The sequence below is a fragment of the Trichosurus vulpecula genome, assembly GCF_011100635.1.
Source record: "Trichosurus vulpecula isolate mTriVul1 chromosome X unlocalized genomic scaffold, mTriVul1.pri SUPER_X_unloc_1, whole genome shotgun sequence".
Classification (NCBI taxonomy): Eukaryota; Metazoa; Chordata; class Mammalia; order Diprotodontia; family Phalangeridae; genus Trichosurus; species Trichosurus vulpecula.
Window position 1 is genome coordinate 637,887 of NW_023494377.1, and position 19,428 is coordinate 657,314.

Sequence of the window (19,428 nt, forward strand, 5' to 3'; positions counted from 1 at the left end):
GCCTTTCCTGGTCCTCCTTAATCTTCATGCCTTCCCTCTGAGATTGCCTCCAGTTTATGCTCTCTATAGCTTGTTTGGGCAGAATTGTTTGCGTGTTGTCTCCCCGGTTAGAATGTGAACTCCCTGAGGGCTGGGACTGATTTTTGCCTTTCTTTGTATCCCCAGCCCTTAGCTAGATGCCTGGCCTCTAGGATGGACTTCATACACCCAGGTTGTCTTGAAATTGAGTGGTACAGACTAGCAGCAGAATACAGACTCGGAGACAAGGAGAAATAGTATGGGTTGGAGTGGCCAGGGAAGATGTCCTGGATGAGATAGGCCTTAAACTGGGTTTTGAAGGATGAGGGGTACATGTGTAGGCCAAGGAAAGAGCGTAGGGCATGCCAGGCAAGACCAACAGCCCAAGCAATGTCCTGTAGGCAGGAAAGAACATCCACTCTTTATGAAGGTCGACTGCAACCAAGACCAAGCTGTTGTCCCAGAAGAGGGCAACAACCAGGTACTGTTTCTGTATTCTAATAATTTGTGGTCCCATGAACTTTGACACTAATATTCCTTTTGACCAGGTTCTTCGACAATGTCACTAACAAGGATAGCCCATTGCCTTCGACTGTTCAACAGGGCTCATCTACAAGTGATGCCAAAAGCCAGCAGAGTAAAGTGGATGTTACAGATTTGATTAGAGAAGCAAATGAGGTGCGTTCTTGCATGGTGACAGTGTTTATACAGCATGTTGACAGTTTATTCCCTTTTTTTGTTAACTGAGTAGTGCCTGGTAATCATGATTGCTAGCCCAGGGGCCAGGTAAAGAAAATCATAATACAATGGTCAAGAACATTTCAAACTCAACTTCATTTTTAAAAATGATCTCAACAAGGGCAGCTAGGTGGTGCAGCGAGTAGAGCACCAGCCCTGGAGTCAGGAGGACCTGAGTTCAAATTTGGCCTTAGACACTTGGCACAAGTACTAGCTGTGTGACCTTGGGCAAGTCACTTAACCCCAATTGCCCTGCCTTCCTCCCTCAAAAAAATGATCTCAACAAACTGGGAGCAGGTCCTATAACCCCTCTGACTGAGTTCCCTTTTCTTTAAAGTGAAGTTGCTTGTCTATTTCTTTTTGTTCAAAGTCAAGTTAATGTATTTAAACCGTATTAAGTTACTGTAAAAGAAGGTAATAAATTACACCTTTCTTCTAAGAGACTCCATGCATTTCATAAATATCCCTACACTTAATTTTAGATGAGTAGTAAACAGAATTCTCATCAGTAATTATATGAAGCAAAGCAAGAACTAGAAGTGGATTTGTCCCTACATGGTGGTACCCCAGGAACATGCTTTCCACCTGCCTCTCACCCCCCCCCCAGCACCACCTGCCTTACAGATCTTTTCACCAGCCCCACCCCTTGCCATATATCAAAATCCACAACGCTCTCTCTCTCTCAGGGTGAACTCCCATGGAATGGAGTATACACACCCCTTTCCTTTGGCCATAGGCCCTGGGCATACATTGTATGCCTGGGATCAGTTGCATAGGCCTCCCATATGAGTAGTAGTCAAAGCCTTTAGCCTTTCCCTCTCTTCTACAGCATACCCTGTAGATAAGGGGTTCTTACCTAGAACCCATTAACTTGTATTTTTAAAAAAATAATGACTTTTTCAGTAGAATTGGTTTCCTTTATAATCCTATGTCGTTTGTTTTATGCACTTAACATTGTTCTGGAGGGAGAGTCCATCCATAGGCTTTACCAGCTACTGCCAAAGAGGGCCAGGACACACATCAAGGGAGAGAACCTTCCATTGCACTTCCTCACTGGATTTCACAGCAGAGGAACCTAGTGCAAACTTTGGCTCTGCCACTTACCACCTGTGGGATGTTGAGCCACTTATTTGACCTCCCCTATAAAATGAGGGGGTCTAATGGGGTGCCCTCTAAGGGCTCCTTCCAGCTCTGAATCTCTGATCAGATCTAATTTGGAGACAGGAAAACCTTGGACTTGACCCTACCTCTAAGGTTTCTTCCACCTCCAAAACTGTGATCCTAGATCAGTTCTTCTCGGATTCCTGCCATCTTTTGGTGCTCCTTGAAACCCGACTTTCTCCCAGTAACATCACATTTCTTGGTACCATCCTCAGAGCTGACTGCTCTTCTCTATCACCCCTGACACATACAACCAGGAGGAGCCATTAGCATGCCCTTTGCTCCCCATGGCCTCTTCCAGTTCTATTACTTTGTAGCCACCTCTGCTTTAGAGCTCATTCTAGCCACTCCAGATCCCTCTTGCTGCCATCTGTGGCTCCCAAGGTCGTTCTTCTTCCTCCCCAATATGTTTAGTACATGGTTTGTTCAGTTGCCCTGATCTCCCACTTCCTTAACCTCCATAACTGCAATCTGCCCCAACCCTACACAAGAGAGCTAATACCTCAACACTCCAGCTTGGCCTCCTCTTACCCTGGTACCGGCCCCAGGTACCAGAATTCCTAGTTAGGCCATGCTAAGGAGAAAAAACTGGAATCTGGGGAAGTTGAACTTCTGCAGAACTTGAGCAAAGTATTCAAAGCCATTTATCTCGATATTGAGTCCTTTGTAAAAGGCTGCCCATAGAAATGCTGCCATTCTTCTTACAGAAATACGGCGACATTCGCTATGAGGATGTGTATAGCATGCGCCGGAGAAGTCTGCTGTATGTGATCCAGGTGCTTGAGGAAACCACAAAGCAGAATGTGGTAAGTGGGTGGAGGAAATGAAGCCACACAATGTGGCTCTTTCTCTTTGGGCATCTTTTGAAGACAGTCATTCTGTGGGAGGAAAAAAGAAAAGGACAAGAAGAAGAGCCCAGAGACTTACTGGGGCTTCAGAGACTGTCTTAAGAAACGATTTTAGAGGAAATGAACTGTTTGTCCCCTTCTGGCTATGGTGCAGGTTATTAGCAACCCTTTGTGTGTGATCTGGCCAGCACAGCTGTAGCTCAGGAATGCATTCAGAATGTAAGCATTCAGGGATGGCATTTGTATGGTGGGCTTTTCAATGAGACCCCGACTTAGTCATGCTGGCAAAGAAATGCCATTGTCTCAGAACTGAATCTTGTGAGCTGGGCATGGTGCAGCACACAAGGCGGCAGTGGACTAAGCCAATCAGGTGTCCAGTCTGGCATCAATGTGGTGAACCCCAGGGTGGAAGGCGGGGGTGGTAGGGGTGAGTCATGGCAGGTTGGGAACAGAATCGGTCAAAGTTCTTATGCTGATCAGTAGTGGGATCGGGCCCATGAGTATCTGCTATACTTCCAGTCTGGACCAGCTAGGGAGACCCATTCTTTGAATAACAACCTAAAAAACCCCTAAATACTTTGAAATTATAATGATCAAACTTGGTCCCAAAGAAGAGCTAGGAGAAGTGGGGGACGGAGGGGGTGGTAGTGGTGGTTGTTTGCCCTTTGTTTTCAGAGAGAACCAATGTACACTGCATACGATGTCAGACTTTTTTAGGATGTTGGTTAGTTTTGTGAAACCATTTCCCCCCTCTTTTTTATTCTTATAAGAGATGATTCTTTAGGAGGAGGTGGGAGGAGAGATACATTGAAAATATACATGATGTAAAAAAAATATAGTAATAAAATTTTTTCTTTAAAAAATCATTAGTTAATTAAACCCATACAAAAAAAAAGAAACACTAATTGTTCTTGGTGGTGCAACTACTCCTGCTAACTGATCTATGTATAGTGCTTTGAAGTTAGTAAAATACTTTTCATCTATGATTTCCTTTGGGCCTCACATCAAACCTTGAGTTGAGATGTCAGTGCTACAGGTATTGTCACATCTCCATTTTTACCAATGAGAAAACCAAGGCTCAGAGAGGTTGACTTGGCCAGGGCAGAATTTGAGCCCGGATGTTCCTAACTCCCAATCTGGGCCTCTGTTCACTCTGCCACGCCGATGAGAAGGGGCCTTATGGTCAAGTATTTTTAAATGTACCCTTCGTTCTCCATTTAATAATTTATAACCAAGAAAATACATTCCAAAGATAGGGTCAGTTTATAATATTGCCAAAACTTACTTGCTTCAAGACTGAGTCCCTAGAGACGTTAGGGCACATTTCCACAGGTCCCAGGCTCAACATGCAGATAAATAATTCAGGAACTCCATTAGCTTTGTGCCCCCTTGTTTATACTGTCATTTGGCCTGGCCTTCATGAAGTAAGATACAATTACACCATTTTAAACGGTTTCCTGGAAGGTTCTGTTTTCCAGCCCAGATCTCCTATGGCCTTTGAAGTGTTTGATGACAGACCTCCTTGATGACTTGAAAAATGGCCACTGATTGTATGTTGCCCGTAACCAGCACCACTGGCTTCTGAGCTGCTGGCCTCCTTCGTCACTAATTTACCTCTGTGTCTTTTAAGCTCCGGGTTGTATCACAGGACGTCAAATTTGGCCCTCGTGAATTAGAAGAGCTTTATGACATCTTCAAGGTAATGTTAGCTCTCTAATTGAAAACTGATGCTCTCTTAGGCAAATTTTATCAATGTCACAAGCTGCTTCTGCTTTAATGAAATATTCTCGTAATTGGATATTTTTAATAAGATCGAGTTTACTCACAATGTTTTCTGCTTCTATACCTTTCATTGTCTCGACAGAGAGAGCACTTTTTGTCTTGTTATTGGAATTTGACCAGCACTTCCCTGAGGCACCATGACCCCAGCCTGCCATACTTGGAGCAGTATCAGATTGACTGCCAGCAGTTCCGAATACTGTATCATCTCTTGAGCCCCTGGGCTTACTCTGCCAACCGGGACTGCTTGGCACTCTGGACCTTCAGATTGCTGGATGAAAACTCCGACTGCCTTATCAACTTCAAAGAATTCTCCTGTGCATTTGGTAGGAGAACATCAAAGCTGGTTCTGTTTTCTACAGGAAAAAAACTAAAGGAACCTAGACTTGTAGGATAGCCTGGGTACAGATGACAATGATGCTGACAGCCATAGTAATGATAGCTAGCCTGTCTCTAGCACCCTAAGGTTGGCAGAGTGCTTTACAAATATTATCTCATTTGATCTGGACACTTTAGGCTACATTCTTTCCAGTTTTAATAGCTCTTGAGTATTTTTTTCTGGATTCTCAGAGCCGCATTTAGAGGCCATGGAATCCCAGAGTTGGAAAAGTCCTCAGTGACCATCTAGAGTTGACCATCAGACAGTAAGCACATAGTGCAATCCCTACCCAAAGCATAAATCCCAACAAGTAGTTACGTAGCCACTACTTGAAGACTTCCTGATGGGCAACTCACTTTCTCTTGGGACAACCCATTCTATATTGGAGGTAACTTTTAATTATTAGGAAGGCAACTATTAATTATTAGGAAGTTTTTTCTTAGATTGAGTTGAAATCTGCCTCCTTCTAACGTCCATCCACTACTGGTTCTTCACTCTAGGGCCAAACAGAAAAAAAAATCTAATCCATCTTCCCCATGACAGCCTTTTAAATACTTGAAGACAACTCTTCATGTCCCTTTTGAGTCTCCTCTTTCCCGTCTTAAACCTCTCTACTTCTGTTGGGTGATCCTCATATGACATGGATTCTAGGCTCTTCCACACTCTGGCTACCCTCCTCTGGACACTCCCCAACTTATCTGCGTCCTTCCTTAGCTGAAGACCTCTGGGCTCAGAAACTCTGCCTCTCTTGTGCTGCTCAAGATCAATTTAGCTACTGCCTCACATCGCTTACTTACATTGAGCTTGCTGGCCACTGCAACCTCCAGATCTTTTTCAGACAAATTTTTGTCTAGCCATCTCTACGTCACTTTATCTGTACTTGAAAAGTTGATTTTTTGGGAGCAAGCATAATACTTTACATTTATTCTTATAGAATTTCATCATTCCATCTTTTATAACTTTACCAATTTGATGGGTATGAGGTGAAATATCAGAGTTGTTTTCATTTGTTATTTCACTTGTTATTAGTGATTTTAAGCATTTTTTTCATGTGGTGATTGATCATTTGAATTTCTTCTTCTGAAAATTGTTCAACCCTTTAATGGCTCTTTATGTATGTATGTATGTTCATATGTATATATGTGCATATATACATATATATAATATATTTATGTCAGTTCCCTAAACATCTTTTGAAGCAAAGCTTAGACACACATACCTGGTTGACAGCTTTTCTTCTTAAAATAGTTGCAATCCACTGAAACCCTGAGGTCTTTTTTATGAACTATTTTTTAAAAATTTTTTTAGTATTTTATTTTTCCCCATTTACATGTAAAACACGATTTTAAACACTCATTTAAAATTTTTTTGAGTTCCAAATTCCCTCCTTTCCTTCCCCCCCCACTGAGAACGTAAGCAATTCAATATAGATTATACACGTGTAGTCATGCAAAACACTTCCATAATCGTCATGTTGTGAAAGAAAACAGACAAAAAATACCTCAAGAAAAAGGAAGTAAAAAACAAGTCTGTTTCAGTCTGCATTCAGACACCATCAGTTCTTTCTCTGGGAATGGAGAGCATTTTTCATCCTAAATCTTTCAGAATTGTCTTGGACCATTATATTGCTGAGAATAGCTAAGTCATTCACAGCTGATCATCTTACAGTATTTCTCTTACTTTGTACACAGTGCATTTCAATTTCACTTTGCATCAGCTCGTCCAAGTCTTTCCAGGTTTTTCTGAGCATCCTGCTCATCATTTCTTATAGTACAGCAGTATTCCATCATAATCACATACCACAGCTTGTTCAGCCATTCCCTAGTTAATGGGCATCCCCTCAATTTCTAATCCTTTGCTTCCATAAAAGTGCTGTTATAAATATTTTTGTACATATCGATCCTTTTACTTTTTGTTTTTTGTCTCTTGATGTACAGACTGAGTAGTGGTATTGCTAGGTCAAAGGATAGGCATGGTTTTTATAGCCCTTTGGCCAGTCCCAAATTGCTCTACAGAATGTTTGAATCAGTTCACAACTCCATCAACAATGCATTAATGTCTCATTTTTCCCATATTTCTTCTAACATTTGTCATTTGCCTTTTCTGTCCTATTAGCCAATCTAATAGGCATGAGGTAGCATCTCAGAATTGTTTTAATTTGCATTTCTCCACTGAGTAGTGAGTTAGAATAATTTCCCATATGGCTGTAGATAGTTTTGATTACTTCATCTGAAAACTGATCATATCTTTCGATCATTGACCAATTGGGGAGTGGCTCTTATTTTTATAAATTTGACTCAGTTCTCTATATGTTTGAGAAATGAGGCCTTTATCAGAGAAACTTGCTTCAAAATTTTTTTCACAGTTACTATTGCTAACTATATTTTCTTCTGCCGTATTCCCTCCCATTTATTCTATTGTCTCTCTCCTTTCACCATGTCCTTCCTCAAAAGTGTTTTGCTTCTGACTACCCCCTCCCCCAACCTGCCCTCCCTTCTATCACCACCCCTCCCCTTCTCTTATCCCCTTCCCCTCCTGCTTTCCTGTAGGGGATAATAGATCATGAATTACTTTTTTAAAAAATATATTTTATTTATTTTGATCAATCAAGATCCATGCTCTCTGCCCCCTCCCCTCCACTGAGAATATAAGAAAAACAAAACCCGTTACACACATGTATAGTTGATCAAAATGACTTTTTAGGTTGGCCATGTCCATAAATATTGTCTCATTCTGTACTGCTGAGTCCTTCACCTCTCTGTCAGGAGATGGAAGGCAAATTTCATCTCGAGCCCTCTGGCATCATGGTTGGTCGTTACGCTGATAAGAGTTCAGCACAGTGGTATTCCCATCTCATGTATGGTTGTGGGAGGGAGAGACTTTTGCCATTTTCCCATCGTGATATGCACTGTTGCATTTCCGTGACCTGCTTAGAAACTGCAGAAACCAGACAAGTGGGGAGAGGGGCAGAAAGTGGTTGCACAGGCAACCGGCCGATCTCCCACTGTGCTGGGGCCTTGCCGTACCGCCCTGCCGTGGTAGCTCTGCCAGGGACCAGGCAGGCTCCCAGAGGGTAGTCTCCTTTCTCTAACGAAATTCAGTTTGGGGAGGGAAGCTGAGAGCATCTAAGGAAGCTCACAGGGAGTTTGTCTCTTAGCTTCAGCAACTGGGGACTTCCGAATTATGGCTGCTGGCTAATATTTGAACTTTAATCAACTTTCTGGGCTACTAGCATTGGCAGATTGTTTTCTGGGGGCACGTGTCATTGAAATGAATGCTTCAGGACTTTTTAATTGCTCCTTTTTGGTTTTTTTTTTAATTTGACAGATATCCTGTATAATGGAAGTTTTACTGAGAAACTTAAGCTGCTTTTCAAGCTGCATGTTCCACCAGGTAAGACTTGGGTAATGTCAAGTGCTGTAGAGTAGGATGGATCCCATTTTCACAGTTTGGGCAGTAGGGGGCACTCCTCAGTGGAAATGCTCTCCTCCAATGCCAGTGACTTGGAGCCTTTGAGAGAGTTGCCTGGGGCACTGAGATCCTCGGGCTATAGATCCGAGCTGGAGAGAATATTAGGGTCTTCTAATCCAATCCCCCCATTTCATGGGGAAAGAAACTGAGGTCAGAGGAAATTCAGTGACTTGCCCAAGGGAGTGCGCGCGCGCACACACACACACACACACACACACACACACACACATATACATGGAGCGCTAGAAGGCACCTCCGAGACCATCTATTTGGTCTAATTGTCCCAAGGAAGGCCTGAGGTCAGATAGCTAATATCTCATATGTAGGATTTGAATACAGGCCTTCCTGCCTCTAAGGCCACATTGTCTCTTGATCGTTACAAGAAGAGTTCAGTTTGAACAGGTACCATAGAATGAGCGATTGAATATAAAAAGGCCATTTCTATCTTGTGGCTTAAAGTTCATATTTTGCGGATATTATCAATACTGTGAATTCTGCTGAATAGCTTGTATTTTTATATATAATTTATTTATTTTCCATTTTTAACATTCACTTCCACAAGATTTTGAATTCCAAATTTTCTCCCCATCTCTCCCCTTCCCCCACCCCAGGACAGGGTGCACCCTGACCACCTCTTCCTCCAATCTGCCCTTCCTTCTCTCACCCCCCCTTCTCCCATCCCCCTCCCATCTGTTTTCCTGTAGGGCACGATAGATTTCCGTACCCCATTGCCTGTACGTCTTATTTCCCAGTTGCATGCAAAAACAATTTTTAACATTCATTTTTAAAGCTTTGAGTTCCATAATAGCTTGTATTTATATATATATAATATATACATACATACATACATACATAAACACCCACATACATATATACACATATATGTTATTGCAGTTGATCTTCATGACAGCCTGGGAGGATGGTGTGGTTATTGTTCCCATTTACAGATGAGCAAACTGAGGCTTGGAAAATTTAAATGACTTAGCCTCACTAAGGTCACACAACCAGCAAGCAGTAGAGACAGGATATGAATTTGGGTCTGGTGCCTTTTCTACTCTGCTACCCACACCAGTATTTAAACAAAACCAAACCCAACCCATTTGAGTCATCTCTTAGTCTGAACACTGAGTTGCATTGGAATTCAGCCAGAACAGAAGACGATATCCATTTGGCACGCTGGGTTTATTAACAGTATTGTGCAAGGCACAATGTGAAAACACCCGACCAAATCCAAAAGAAGAGAGCCCCCACTGTGTGCCACAGTGCTCACAACCAGTGGCTACGGGCTTTCCTGGGAGTGATCGAAAACAGCACCCCCTAGAAACTCCAGCCTCCTGCCAAAGCACTTCTGAAAAGCTTTGACCTGTATGATTAGTTTTGTCAGCCCTCGCATGGGTGGTGTGGTTATACTTCTCAGTGTCTTCTTTTTAATGAAAAGATCTGCTGTGTAAAGACACAGCCTCGATACCCTCATTCAGCACTCATTGTCATTTTCAGAGGCTTGCTTTACTCAGCTTTATTTCAGAAGAGTCATTGATGGAGTGTTGGAACGGACTGCAGAGGCCATCTAATGAAACCAAGGCATTTTACAGATAAGGAGAAACCTAGGCCTGGCCAGGGGAAGGGACTCAGCCAAGGACACCCAGAGGGTTTTAGAGCTAGAAGAGAATCCCAGAAGCCATCTAGAGAAACCCTCTCATTTTAGGGAGGAGTGCACTGAGGCCCAGGGAGGGGAAGAGACTTACCCAAGGTTACCCAGCTATATAAATAAGTATTAGAGATAGAATTTGAACCCAGATCCTCTGACCCTAGGCAGCTACATAGTGCTGCAGTGGATAGAGCACCCAGCCTGGAGTCAGGAAAATTTGTCTTCCTGAGTTCAAATCTGGCCTCAGACACTAGCTGTGTGGCCTTGGGCGAATCACTTAACCCTGTTTGCCTCAGTTTCCTCATCTGGAAAATGATCTGGAGAAGGAAATAGCAAACCACTCCCAGTATCTCTGCCAAGAAAACCCCAAATGGGGTCACAGAGAGTTGGACATAACTGAAAACAACTGAACAACAACCACCACCTGTGACTCCAGAGACGCTCCTCTTTCCACTGTGCCAGCTAATAAATGCTTTTCTTTTTCAACATTAGGCCAATGTTGTATTCCTCAGTTTAGTTATTGAGGGAGACTTCGTGAGTGACTTAGTCTAAGATAGTGTTTTCAGAGACCTCCATTGAAATGCTGCATCTGTCACGTACTTCAGCTGGTGCCATTTCATTGGCACTTGCAAAGACAGTCCCTGCTTTGCTCTGGGGCTTTGTGGGACTGCATGTAGCCTGCTTCCCACTGGCATTTGGGCATTTCTGTATCTTCTTGCGGTATCTCTTTTTTCCTTTTAAAGTGAACTAGCTCTGCCACTACCTTGGCAGAGACAAGTGTTTGTGACCTTGGGCAAGTGACCTGATCTCCCAAGGTTCCACCCAGTTCTAGATCAAGGATTATGTGAGTAAACATGGACAAATCACTTCACATCTCTGGATCTCTGATTAATCCTGTGTAAAACAGAGGGGATTAAACTCATCCTTACGAGGTCCCTTCCACGTGTACATTGAGCTCAGGTCCTATGGGTGATTTCCCCTCCCTGGGCTCCATTCACCTCTGTAAAAGGAGGGGGTTGGGCTGGTCAACCTATGAGGACCTTTTTCAGTTCTAGGTCCACCTAGAATCCTCTGTGATTTCCCCTCTGTGAGCCTGAGTTTCCTCCATTAGAGGAGGTCCTTCCTTCCAGCTCTAGAGCTGGGAGCCTTTATTTGCCCCGAGATATAGTGCACTAGCTCTCTCATCCCATACTCCTGACCTTCTGATTCTGCTTTTCAACACGAATCCCATATGACTTGGGTTGTCTCTTTCTAGCTTTTACTGAAGTGGAATCCGTGAGCCCTTCAAAAGGAGATCAACTTTCGAAGGATGAACTTCTCCGCTTCAGCCAGTTCCACGGTAAATGGGCATTCCAAAGTTTAGTCCCGCTAATGGTGGTCAGTCAGTCTCAGAGGCCCTCTCAGCTCCAGTGCTCTGCCCATGAGGAAACAAGGCAGCCTTTGTTATCAGGCGTTTTCCACTTCATCCATAGCCCATGGTTCTAGGCACCTGGGTACTCACTAAATCTTTGACTGATTTCCTGAGATACAAGGCTTTGTCCAGTAAAACAACTTATCTGGAAAATTAGGCACAAAATGTTTTTCATAAAAATGTATTTGTAATTTGTTTTGCTTGACTATACATATTTGTTATAAGGGTTTTGTTTTTCTTTATTTTTCAGTGACCAAAGGGGGGGCAACAGAGAAAAGGCATATTTTTGTTAATTTTTTAAAAATTATTTAAAAATGCATCCATTGCCTTTCTCAACTTTAGTATACTGTATCTAGTACATGGGATGATCGAGGATCAGTTAGTCAACAAACATTTATTAAGCACCTACTGTATGCCAGGCGCTGTACTAAGGGCTAGGGGTAGAAGGAAAAGTAAAAGGACAGTCTCCCTGCCCTCAAGGAGCTCACCATCTCATATTTGTGTGTCTCAGATGGGTCATTGTGAATCTGAATTTTCATTGTATTGGTTGAAAAGGCAGCATAGTGGGAGTGTCCTTGAAGAGCTGTCCTTGAAGCCTGGAAGACCCAGGTTCTAGTCTGTCCTCAGCCACATCCTGGCTCTGTGACCCTGGGAAATTCACCTCGCTTCTCAGGAAATTCTAAGAGCAGGTACCCCATCTGCACTGACACCAGTGAGTTCCTACTACACCAATGAGATCCCAAGTCTGGTCCAAAATAAAATGGTAGATGAGAATGGACTGTATATGTAGTGGCCCCAGGAGTCCCCATAAAATCTGGGCTTTTTGCTTTATTTTTAATTAACCCCCTGATAGAAACCTTTTGCCTTTTCCTTTGATTTATTCTCCCCAAATCCAGGCACCCAGTCAGATGGGGCAGTAGGCCCAGTTAGCCAGTGACATTACTGTAGTATGCCAAAGTTCTTGCATGGTTTTTCTGTCACAGTATCAGGCCATTTCAGCCAGAATTGGACCCCCATGGAAGAAAGTGAGCCATGCTGATTGCTTTGCATGTGACAGAGCTAGGGTTCCTTCCAAAAGGATTTGGTTAAACCAAGGAGTTTGAAGAATGTTATGTGTTCTCTTCCTCTAGTTTCCTTATCTGCACATGGACAGGAAGTAGGATCATCGAAAGGCAGCCCAGAGAAAGGTAACAAATGAGGCTTTGGGAGTTCACTTGATTATGGTGCTGTGTCCTCAAAATCGCAGCAGCAATAACCATTACTACCTCTTCTGATGCATCCGTTACTAGTCAACGTAGGGACTCAATCAGTTGGTACAGAGTGTAGCCCCTCTATGTTATCTCTTCCTGCAAGACTTCTCTGATACAGTGGAAGGAATACTGATAAGGGAGGCCTGGGATCGAGGGTCAGATCCTGCCTCTGATACTTCCTGCCTAGGCGACCTGGGACAAAGCACTTCCCCTTCCTAGGCTTCCATTTTCTCAACCACTGAACAATGGAATTGGACTAGCTAGCCTCTGTGGTCTCATACCTCTAGATCTAGGATCCCAAAATTTCTCCCTAGGGGACCTCCTCAACAAGCTAGAGGTCATCTTCTTGCACTTTCGGTATTTCATGGACATGCACAAAACAAGTCAGTGCTGCTCATTTGTTTTCAGACAGTCCTTAAATTCTAGAACTTCTTGTATATATTTTGCTTTAGCAATTTATTTTACTGCTTCACTTAAATATTAGAGTTTCTTGGTGGAAGTAAAATACATGGTAGTCAAAAGACCCACGTTAATTTAAAATGCAAATTCTGAGTGTTTTCTGGCCAAGTAATAATAATAAAGTGGTGAGAGCTATACAAATTTCTGAAATGCATCTTGGGCTTCTTACTCATTTGCTTAAAAGATTCTGAATATGTATTATTAAGTTCACACCGGTAATATCCTAATCAATCTATTTTAAAAACAAATGCATTGCATTGTGTTTGGTAAAGCCTTCCAGGCTGCTGTAATGTTTGTGTATTGAGAACATCCGGAGAAATTGTGCATGAAACAGCTCGTCAGGAAGCTGGCATGTCCAGACAACCATATCACTGAAAATGTCAGTTTTTTCTCTCCCGTACCCCAAAGTTGGTCTCAATAGAAATAGAGGCAGGGCTCCAGAGGGAGGCAACAGGGGACCGCACCTTCACCTGCCCTTGCTATGCCCCTCATGCTCTTTCTTTTTCTGCCTCATTGCTCCAGCTCCTAGAATCGTCTGTACTCACTGCTCCTTCCTCACTGCCCACTCACTTCTCAACCCCTTTGCAATCATTTGACTTCCAGTCCCACCCCTCAACTGAAACTATCCTCCCCAAGGTTACCAATGATCTCTTCAACACCAGCCTTTCTCTTCCTTGACTTCTTTTTAAGTTTGGTTACTGTTGATCGTCCCCTTCACCAGACACTCTCTTCTCCCTCAGTGTTATAGCCAAGACTGACTCAGGCCAGTGCGGTGCTTTATGTTTAGAATTGGAATAAAATGAGACTCATAAACTATCTAACAGTTAACAACAATAACAACAGAAAAAGGGTTTATGTAGCCATAACATGAAAAGAAAACTGAAGGACGCGTCACCGATTCAGCTGAGCACAGCTTCCTTGCCTCTGTGTTGGCAGTGCTGGCCTAGTGGTCAAAAGCCCAAGGGAGGACTAACTCCTGTACCTAGGCCAGTGGGAAGCAGCAACAATGGGTGGCCAAGCCTGAGTCTGCTCAACTAGCTGAGTCTGGAGGCTTTTCTGTACCTTTAAAGAACAACTTGGATTCGGTGATACTTTTGCCTCCTCATTCATGTGCTCCTCATAGTCCCCTTTGCTGCTTCATCATCCACCGCCCACCTCAGGCCTTTGTCTGGAGCTCTTTTCTCTTCTGTCTTCACGCTCCCTTGGTGATCCGAGTAACTCACATAAGTTCAAAGTGGCTTTTTTCTGCAGATGACTCCAGAGATTAGATACTCAACCCTAACTTCTAAATTCTTGACTTCGAAACTCCAGCCTCATCTAATCAATTAACTGCTGGATATTTCCTCCTGGATGTTTTCCTGTAAGCATCTCAAGCTCAGTCTGAGCAAAATGGAATGTAGGAACTTCCCTCACTAAACCTGCTCCTTTCACTGACTGCCTCATTTCCATTGACGACACTACCACTCCCTGGTCACCCAAGTTTGGTCCCCAGCATTGTCCATCCCTCTTCTGTAGTCAGGTTGCAGCATTTCTCAGATCACATGAATACCAGCCTAGTTCAGGCTCTCAGGTCACCCCAACTATTGTAAGAGTCTCCCAACTGATCCCCCCATTTCCAGCCTTCCTCCCTCCATTCCATCCACAGTGGCCAAAAGAACCTTCCTAAGATGAAGCTCTGCGCATGTCATCACCTGCTCAAAGGTTCCCCACTGCTTCTCAGATAAAATACAAGCTCCTTATGCTCAGGCCCTCCCTGGTTCCCACCCAGAACCATACGTAGGCTAGGGCAAATGGAACTTTGTCCAGGTATGGCTGTATTTAGAGACTGTCAAAAGTGGCAAGAGCAGAATGACTGAGGCTCGAGGGGATGAAATGGAAGGGAAGGATAGGACAGCCAATGCTTTGGGCTCCTCTATTTAACATGATTTGTCCAAGAGTGCCTTCCCCATGGGTGCAGGCCCTTTCTCCTGGTGGACAGACTTCCCTAAGGGCAGCAGGAAGAGCTAGATGCCTGGGGTTGTGTACAGACACTAGGGTTGGGGAGAATCTACATCTGGTCCTCACAGTACACACACAAACAGCAGGAATAAGACCACTTGTACTCTTCCCGGGTCAGGTTTTCCACTCAAACTACCTTCATGCCTTGGGGGAGGGAGGGTCTTGGGCCTTTGCCAACCCAAGCCTGGAATAGGGCCTCACCAACTGTCACCACGAAGAGGAAAAGATGGTTGCCCAGGATCACAAGGTGCTGACAGGGATAGTGATGATAGAGGAGAGTGTCAGGTGGGTAGAAAAGGATGGTGATCCTTCCACCCTGCCCCACCCCAGCCTGCCTTCCTAGGTAGCCATGCATGCCTAGCTAGCTCCTAGTTGGGAATAGTAGTTAAAATAGTAAGTTTTCTCCTATGCTGTGATTACCTTTCACAACCAAACTTCTAGTAAAATCTCCTCATACTCCTTTTCTTCATTTCTCCTCCTACTCATTTCCCAATCCCTTGCAGTCTGGTTACTGTTTGTTTTTACACCACAGACATTTGTGGAAATGGCTCCCCCAGCCTCCCACAGGATCAAACCCTCCCTTGTAATGAAGAAAAATATTTAAGGAAAAACACCCAATATTGTGAACTCATCTGATGTTCTAGCCCAGGGGATGTCCCACCCAAATAGAAATGAGAGCCACTAATCCGTACATAAAGATCCCTGCAGGTGGCAGATTGACTTAGTTTAAAATGTAATATTATCTATGTTTTATTGTCTTTTTATTTATTTTGCTGAATATTTCCAATTATATCAGCAATACATATAGAATTGTGTGACCTGTGGGTTGCGTGTTTGATGCCTCAGCTGTGTACAGCACTCTGCCCTAGTATTCCTCCACCTCTCTGCTGAGAGGAGGAAGGTATATTTCATTATCTGTTCCCTAGAATTATGATTGGTTTTTTAGTTATTCAGGTTAGCTCTTTTTACTGATCTTTTCATCAGTGTTGTTGTTGCTGTCCTCATTTTGTTCATCTGGCTCTGTTCCCTTCACTCTCTCAGTTCAAATGAGTTCTCCCGTGTTTCTCTACAATATTCAGTCTTGTCATTTTGTATTATATGATGATCTTCCATTGCCTTCATGTACCGTGGTCCTACCATGTGCTTACTTCAGAACATCTCTTATCCCCCAGGAGAATATAAGCTCCTTGAGGGAAGGCTGTTTTTGTCTTGATATCGACATCACCCAGCAGAATTTTTTGCATGTAGTCGATATTAATAACTGTTTATTGACTTCAGTGAAATGAGGGAAATCAGCTTAGTAGCCAAGAGTAAGGCAATTGTTTTAAAATTCAGAGAAAAGATCTCTAAGATACCATCGGACAGTCTCTACCAGGGAAGATGCCCAAGGAAAGAGAGTCTCAACAAAAGAAAATGTGGCTGTCCAAACCTGAGAGATATGATATTATAAACATGATGCTTGACTGAAGTCATGTCACAGGGCCCTCTCTTCTAACCTTAGATTCAAAAGGTACAGACATGAAAGATGGAAGCAGCAGTTAAAAACCTGTGACTGCAAGAGAATGGCTAGGCCTGTTAGGAAGAATAAGCTAAAGGTTTTAAACCATGCCAGGGCCAGCCAAAACAGGCCTTCTGTTTTGGGGGGTTTTAGGCTTCATTATATTCTAGGAAAGATGAGTAACTTTTATGAGCTCTGGAGGGCTTTATCACAACTCTCACTCCCACTCATGTCTGTTCCCCCAGAGCAAGATTGCTAGCTACCTCCCTCTCAGGTTTCTAGGGAAACCCCCATAAGGTTAGTAGGGTTCTTCAAATGCTATTGGCTTGAGCCCTCATTCCAGTATATTACATTTAGTATCTCTCCTATCATTGATTGATCCCAGCGATTAGTGGCCCAGTATCACGTAACTGGTTAATATAAATTAGCTTTTACAAAGAGATATTTAATGAGATATAGCAAATACCAGAAGTACAAAACATCCCCCTTCCCAACTAGGGGGACCACATTCTCCCCTCTACTCGTCCCTGAGTAGAGAAGGCTCAAACTTAAAGTGTTTTCTATGAAGCATTTTCCTCACCAAGGTAGTTTCCAAATGCACCATAGTCAACAAAGTTGATCTAGAAAACAATTTCTTAGCTGCTGCGTTCAAGTCATTGCTGGGGCTGGCTGTCATAAGCTGCTCAGGGCTTTGCCTACCAGGTGTGGCTGTCTGAAAACTCCAGAAGGATTCCTGTCCCTGTCCCTCTTACAGCTCCCTCTTCTGACCCTTTGAAGCTCATAGGGTTGTATCCTAAAAAGAAAAATGTTGGGGACAGAAGCAGTAGCCAGGCTATGTGCCCATGACTTCATGTTGACCTGAGTGGGGAGATAAGACATTGCTCACCTATCTCCTCTCCTCTCTTCCTCCCTTCCCCTCCACCCCCCCCATCCCCTCCTCTCCTCTCCTCTCTCTCCTTTTCTCTCCCTCTCTCCCATCATCCTACCTGGAGGCTTACAACAATTCTTGCCTCCTTACTAGAATGAAGCCAGGCAGGAAAAGGAAGAGAGAGTTTGCTTTGGCTGGTTTTAAATGCATGTTCAGTTCTGTCTCAGAAGCCAACCAAATAACTGTTACTTCACCACATGGTTAGTGAATTGGAAACAGTCGCAGAATGACCACTTATGTTCCCAAATGAAACACCAGGCCCTTCCATTCCACTTGATCAGGAACTTCCCGAAGCCAGCTTACCAAATGCACATTCTCCCAGGACTGAGCCCTCCTTGGCCAGTCTCCTTTACAGAAGGAAGGACAAGGAAGGAGGAGGTCCACTCCTGAAAGTAGAGGGGATGATGGACAGTGAAGAGAAAGCAGAGCTATCAGCTGCTCTTTGCTTTCAAGTCCTCTTGTCAAGGAGACTGATCTACAAGCTAGAAAGGGTTGAGGAAATCAGGGCTGGTGCCTAGCAAGTATCATTGAGGCCAGCCCCCTGGCCTAGAAAAATTACACCCCTAAGTGCTGAAGGAGCAGGCATATAGGCTTCCCAAACCATTATCGATCATCTTTGTGGTTTTCTGAAGAACACGGGATTCTCACCCCAATTCTTAAAAAGGGGAAGAAGGGAAATTCTGCAAACTTGACTTTCATCCCATGCCAAGCTCTAGAACTGAGTATTAAGAAGCTTTGCCAACTCTGAAATCAAAGTAGTGTTTCCTGTGAGCCAGCATAGGCTCACCAAGAATCCAATTTCTCTCTTTGGTAAGATTTCCAGCCTGATAGATCAGGAGAATGCTGTAGATACAGTGTGCCTGAATTTCAACACATCATTTGACAATTTGGATGGTTTTACTCGCGTCCTGGTAGACAAGATAGAGAAATATGGCCTAAATGTTAGGTGGCTTTAGAAAGTCATTGAACAGACACAAAGAGGGTGACTTAGCGAATGAATATTGGCTTGGAGTAAGGTCTCTAGTGGAGTGCCACCGGTCTTTGGCCCTATTTTGGTCAAGCTCTTTGTCAGTGACTTGGTTGAAGATATTGACAGTATGCTTTTCAAATTCTAAAGAAGAATGAAAACTCAATGACCTGGTTCAGCGATAATTGATTTTAAACTGTTGTAGTAGCAACAGCAACTCATTTTCTTACTTGGGCAAATATGTAGTGGTGGGTTATTGCTAATGAAGTGTTTCTGTTCTCATTCAGGCAAGGAGAAACTCGATGTTCAAGAGTATTTAAAGCAGTGGCAAGATGAGTTTCTCAAAAAAGAAGAAAACATTAAGGATTTACCCAGAATGAATCAGGTAGAGTAGTTTCAAAACCCTTATTTTCATTTGAGTGTGGGTGGGTGTTAGCCTGAATTACAAACTTATATAACATGCTGCATATTATGTTTCCACAAACACCAAATGAGGCTGGAGTGGGAGCCGATGAGTTTTGCCAATGATTTTGTCTCTAGGCACTCAGCTGCGTCTAGAAATGGAGTTTTCTTCTAGATTACTGGATTGAGCAAAATCGAACTGTTGCTAGGGCTAATTCAGAGACCCTCGGTGTGCCCCTCGGGTGTCATTTATAACATACCTGGTTTGGTTGCCACCTTTCCAAGTATTAGACTCAATTACAAGTTGGTCATATTAACTTTCAGATAGTATTTCTCAGTGATTTGTGAGGTGATGGTCGTAACGTGTCAGGTCTTAGGCATAGATGTCCCAGTGCCTTCTTGTGTTTTCAGCTGTGTCAGGCTCATGTTGTTTAATTCTGGTCCTATTGTATTGATGACTGTCAGGCTAGATA

General features: G+C 43.4%; 1 protein-coding gene across 1 annotated transcript in view; it reads left to right on the top strand.

Annotated features, from left to right (window-relative positions):
* Window positions 1-19,428, top strand: part of TBC1D8B (TBC1 domain family member 8B) — a gene marked incomplete in the record, with an annotated part of 97,864 nt that overhangs the window by 71,322 nt on the left and 7,114 nt on the right. The window contains 8 exon segments of the mRNA XM_036740448.1: window positions 567-696; window positions 2,625-2,723; window positions 4,396-4,464; window positions 4,630-4,870; window positions 8,251-8,316; window positions 11,298-11,381; window positions 12,584-12,640; window positions 18,841-18,938. Coding sequence (XP_036596343.1) covers window positions 567-696; window positions 2,625-2,723; window positions 4,396-4,464; window positions 4,630-4,870; window positions 8,251-8,316; window positions 11,298-11,381; window positions 12,584-12,640; window positions 18,841-18,938 — 844 coding nt within the window.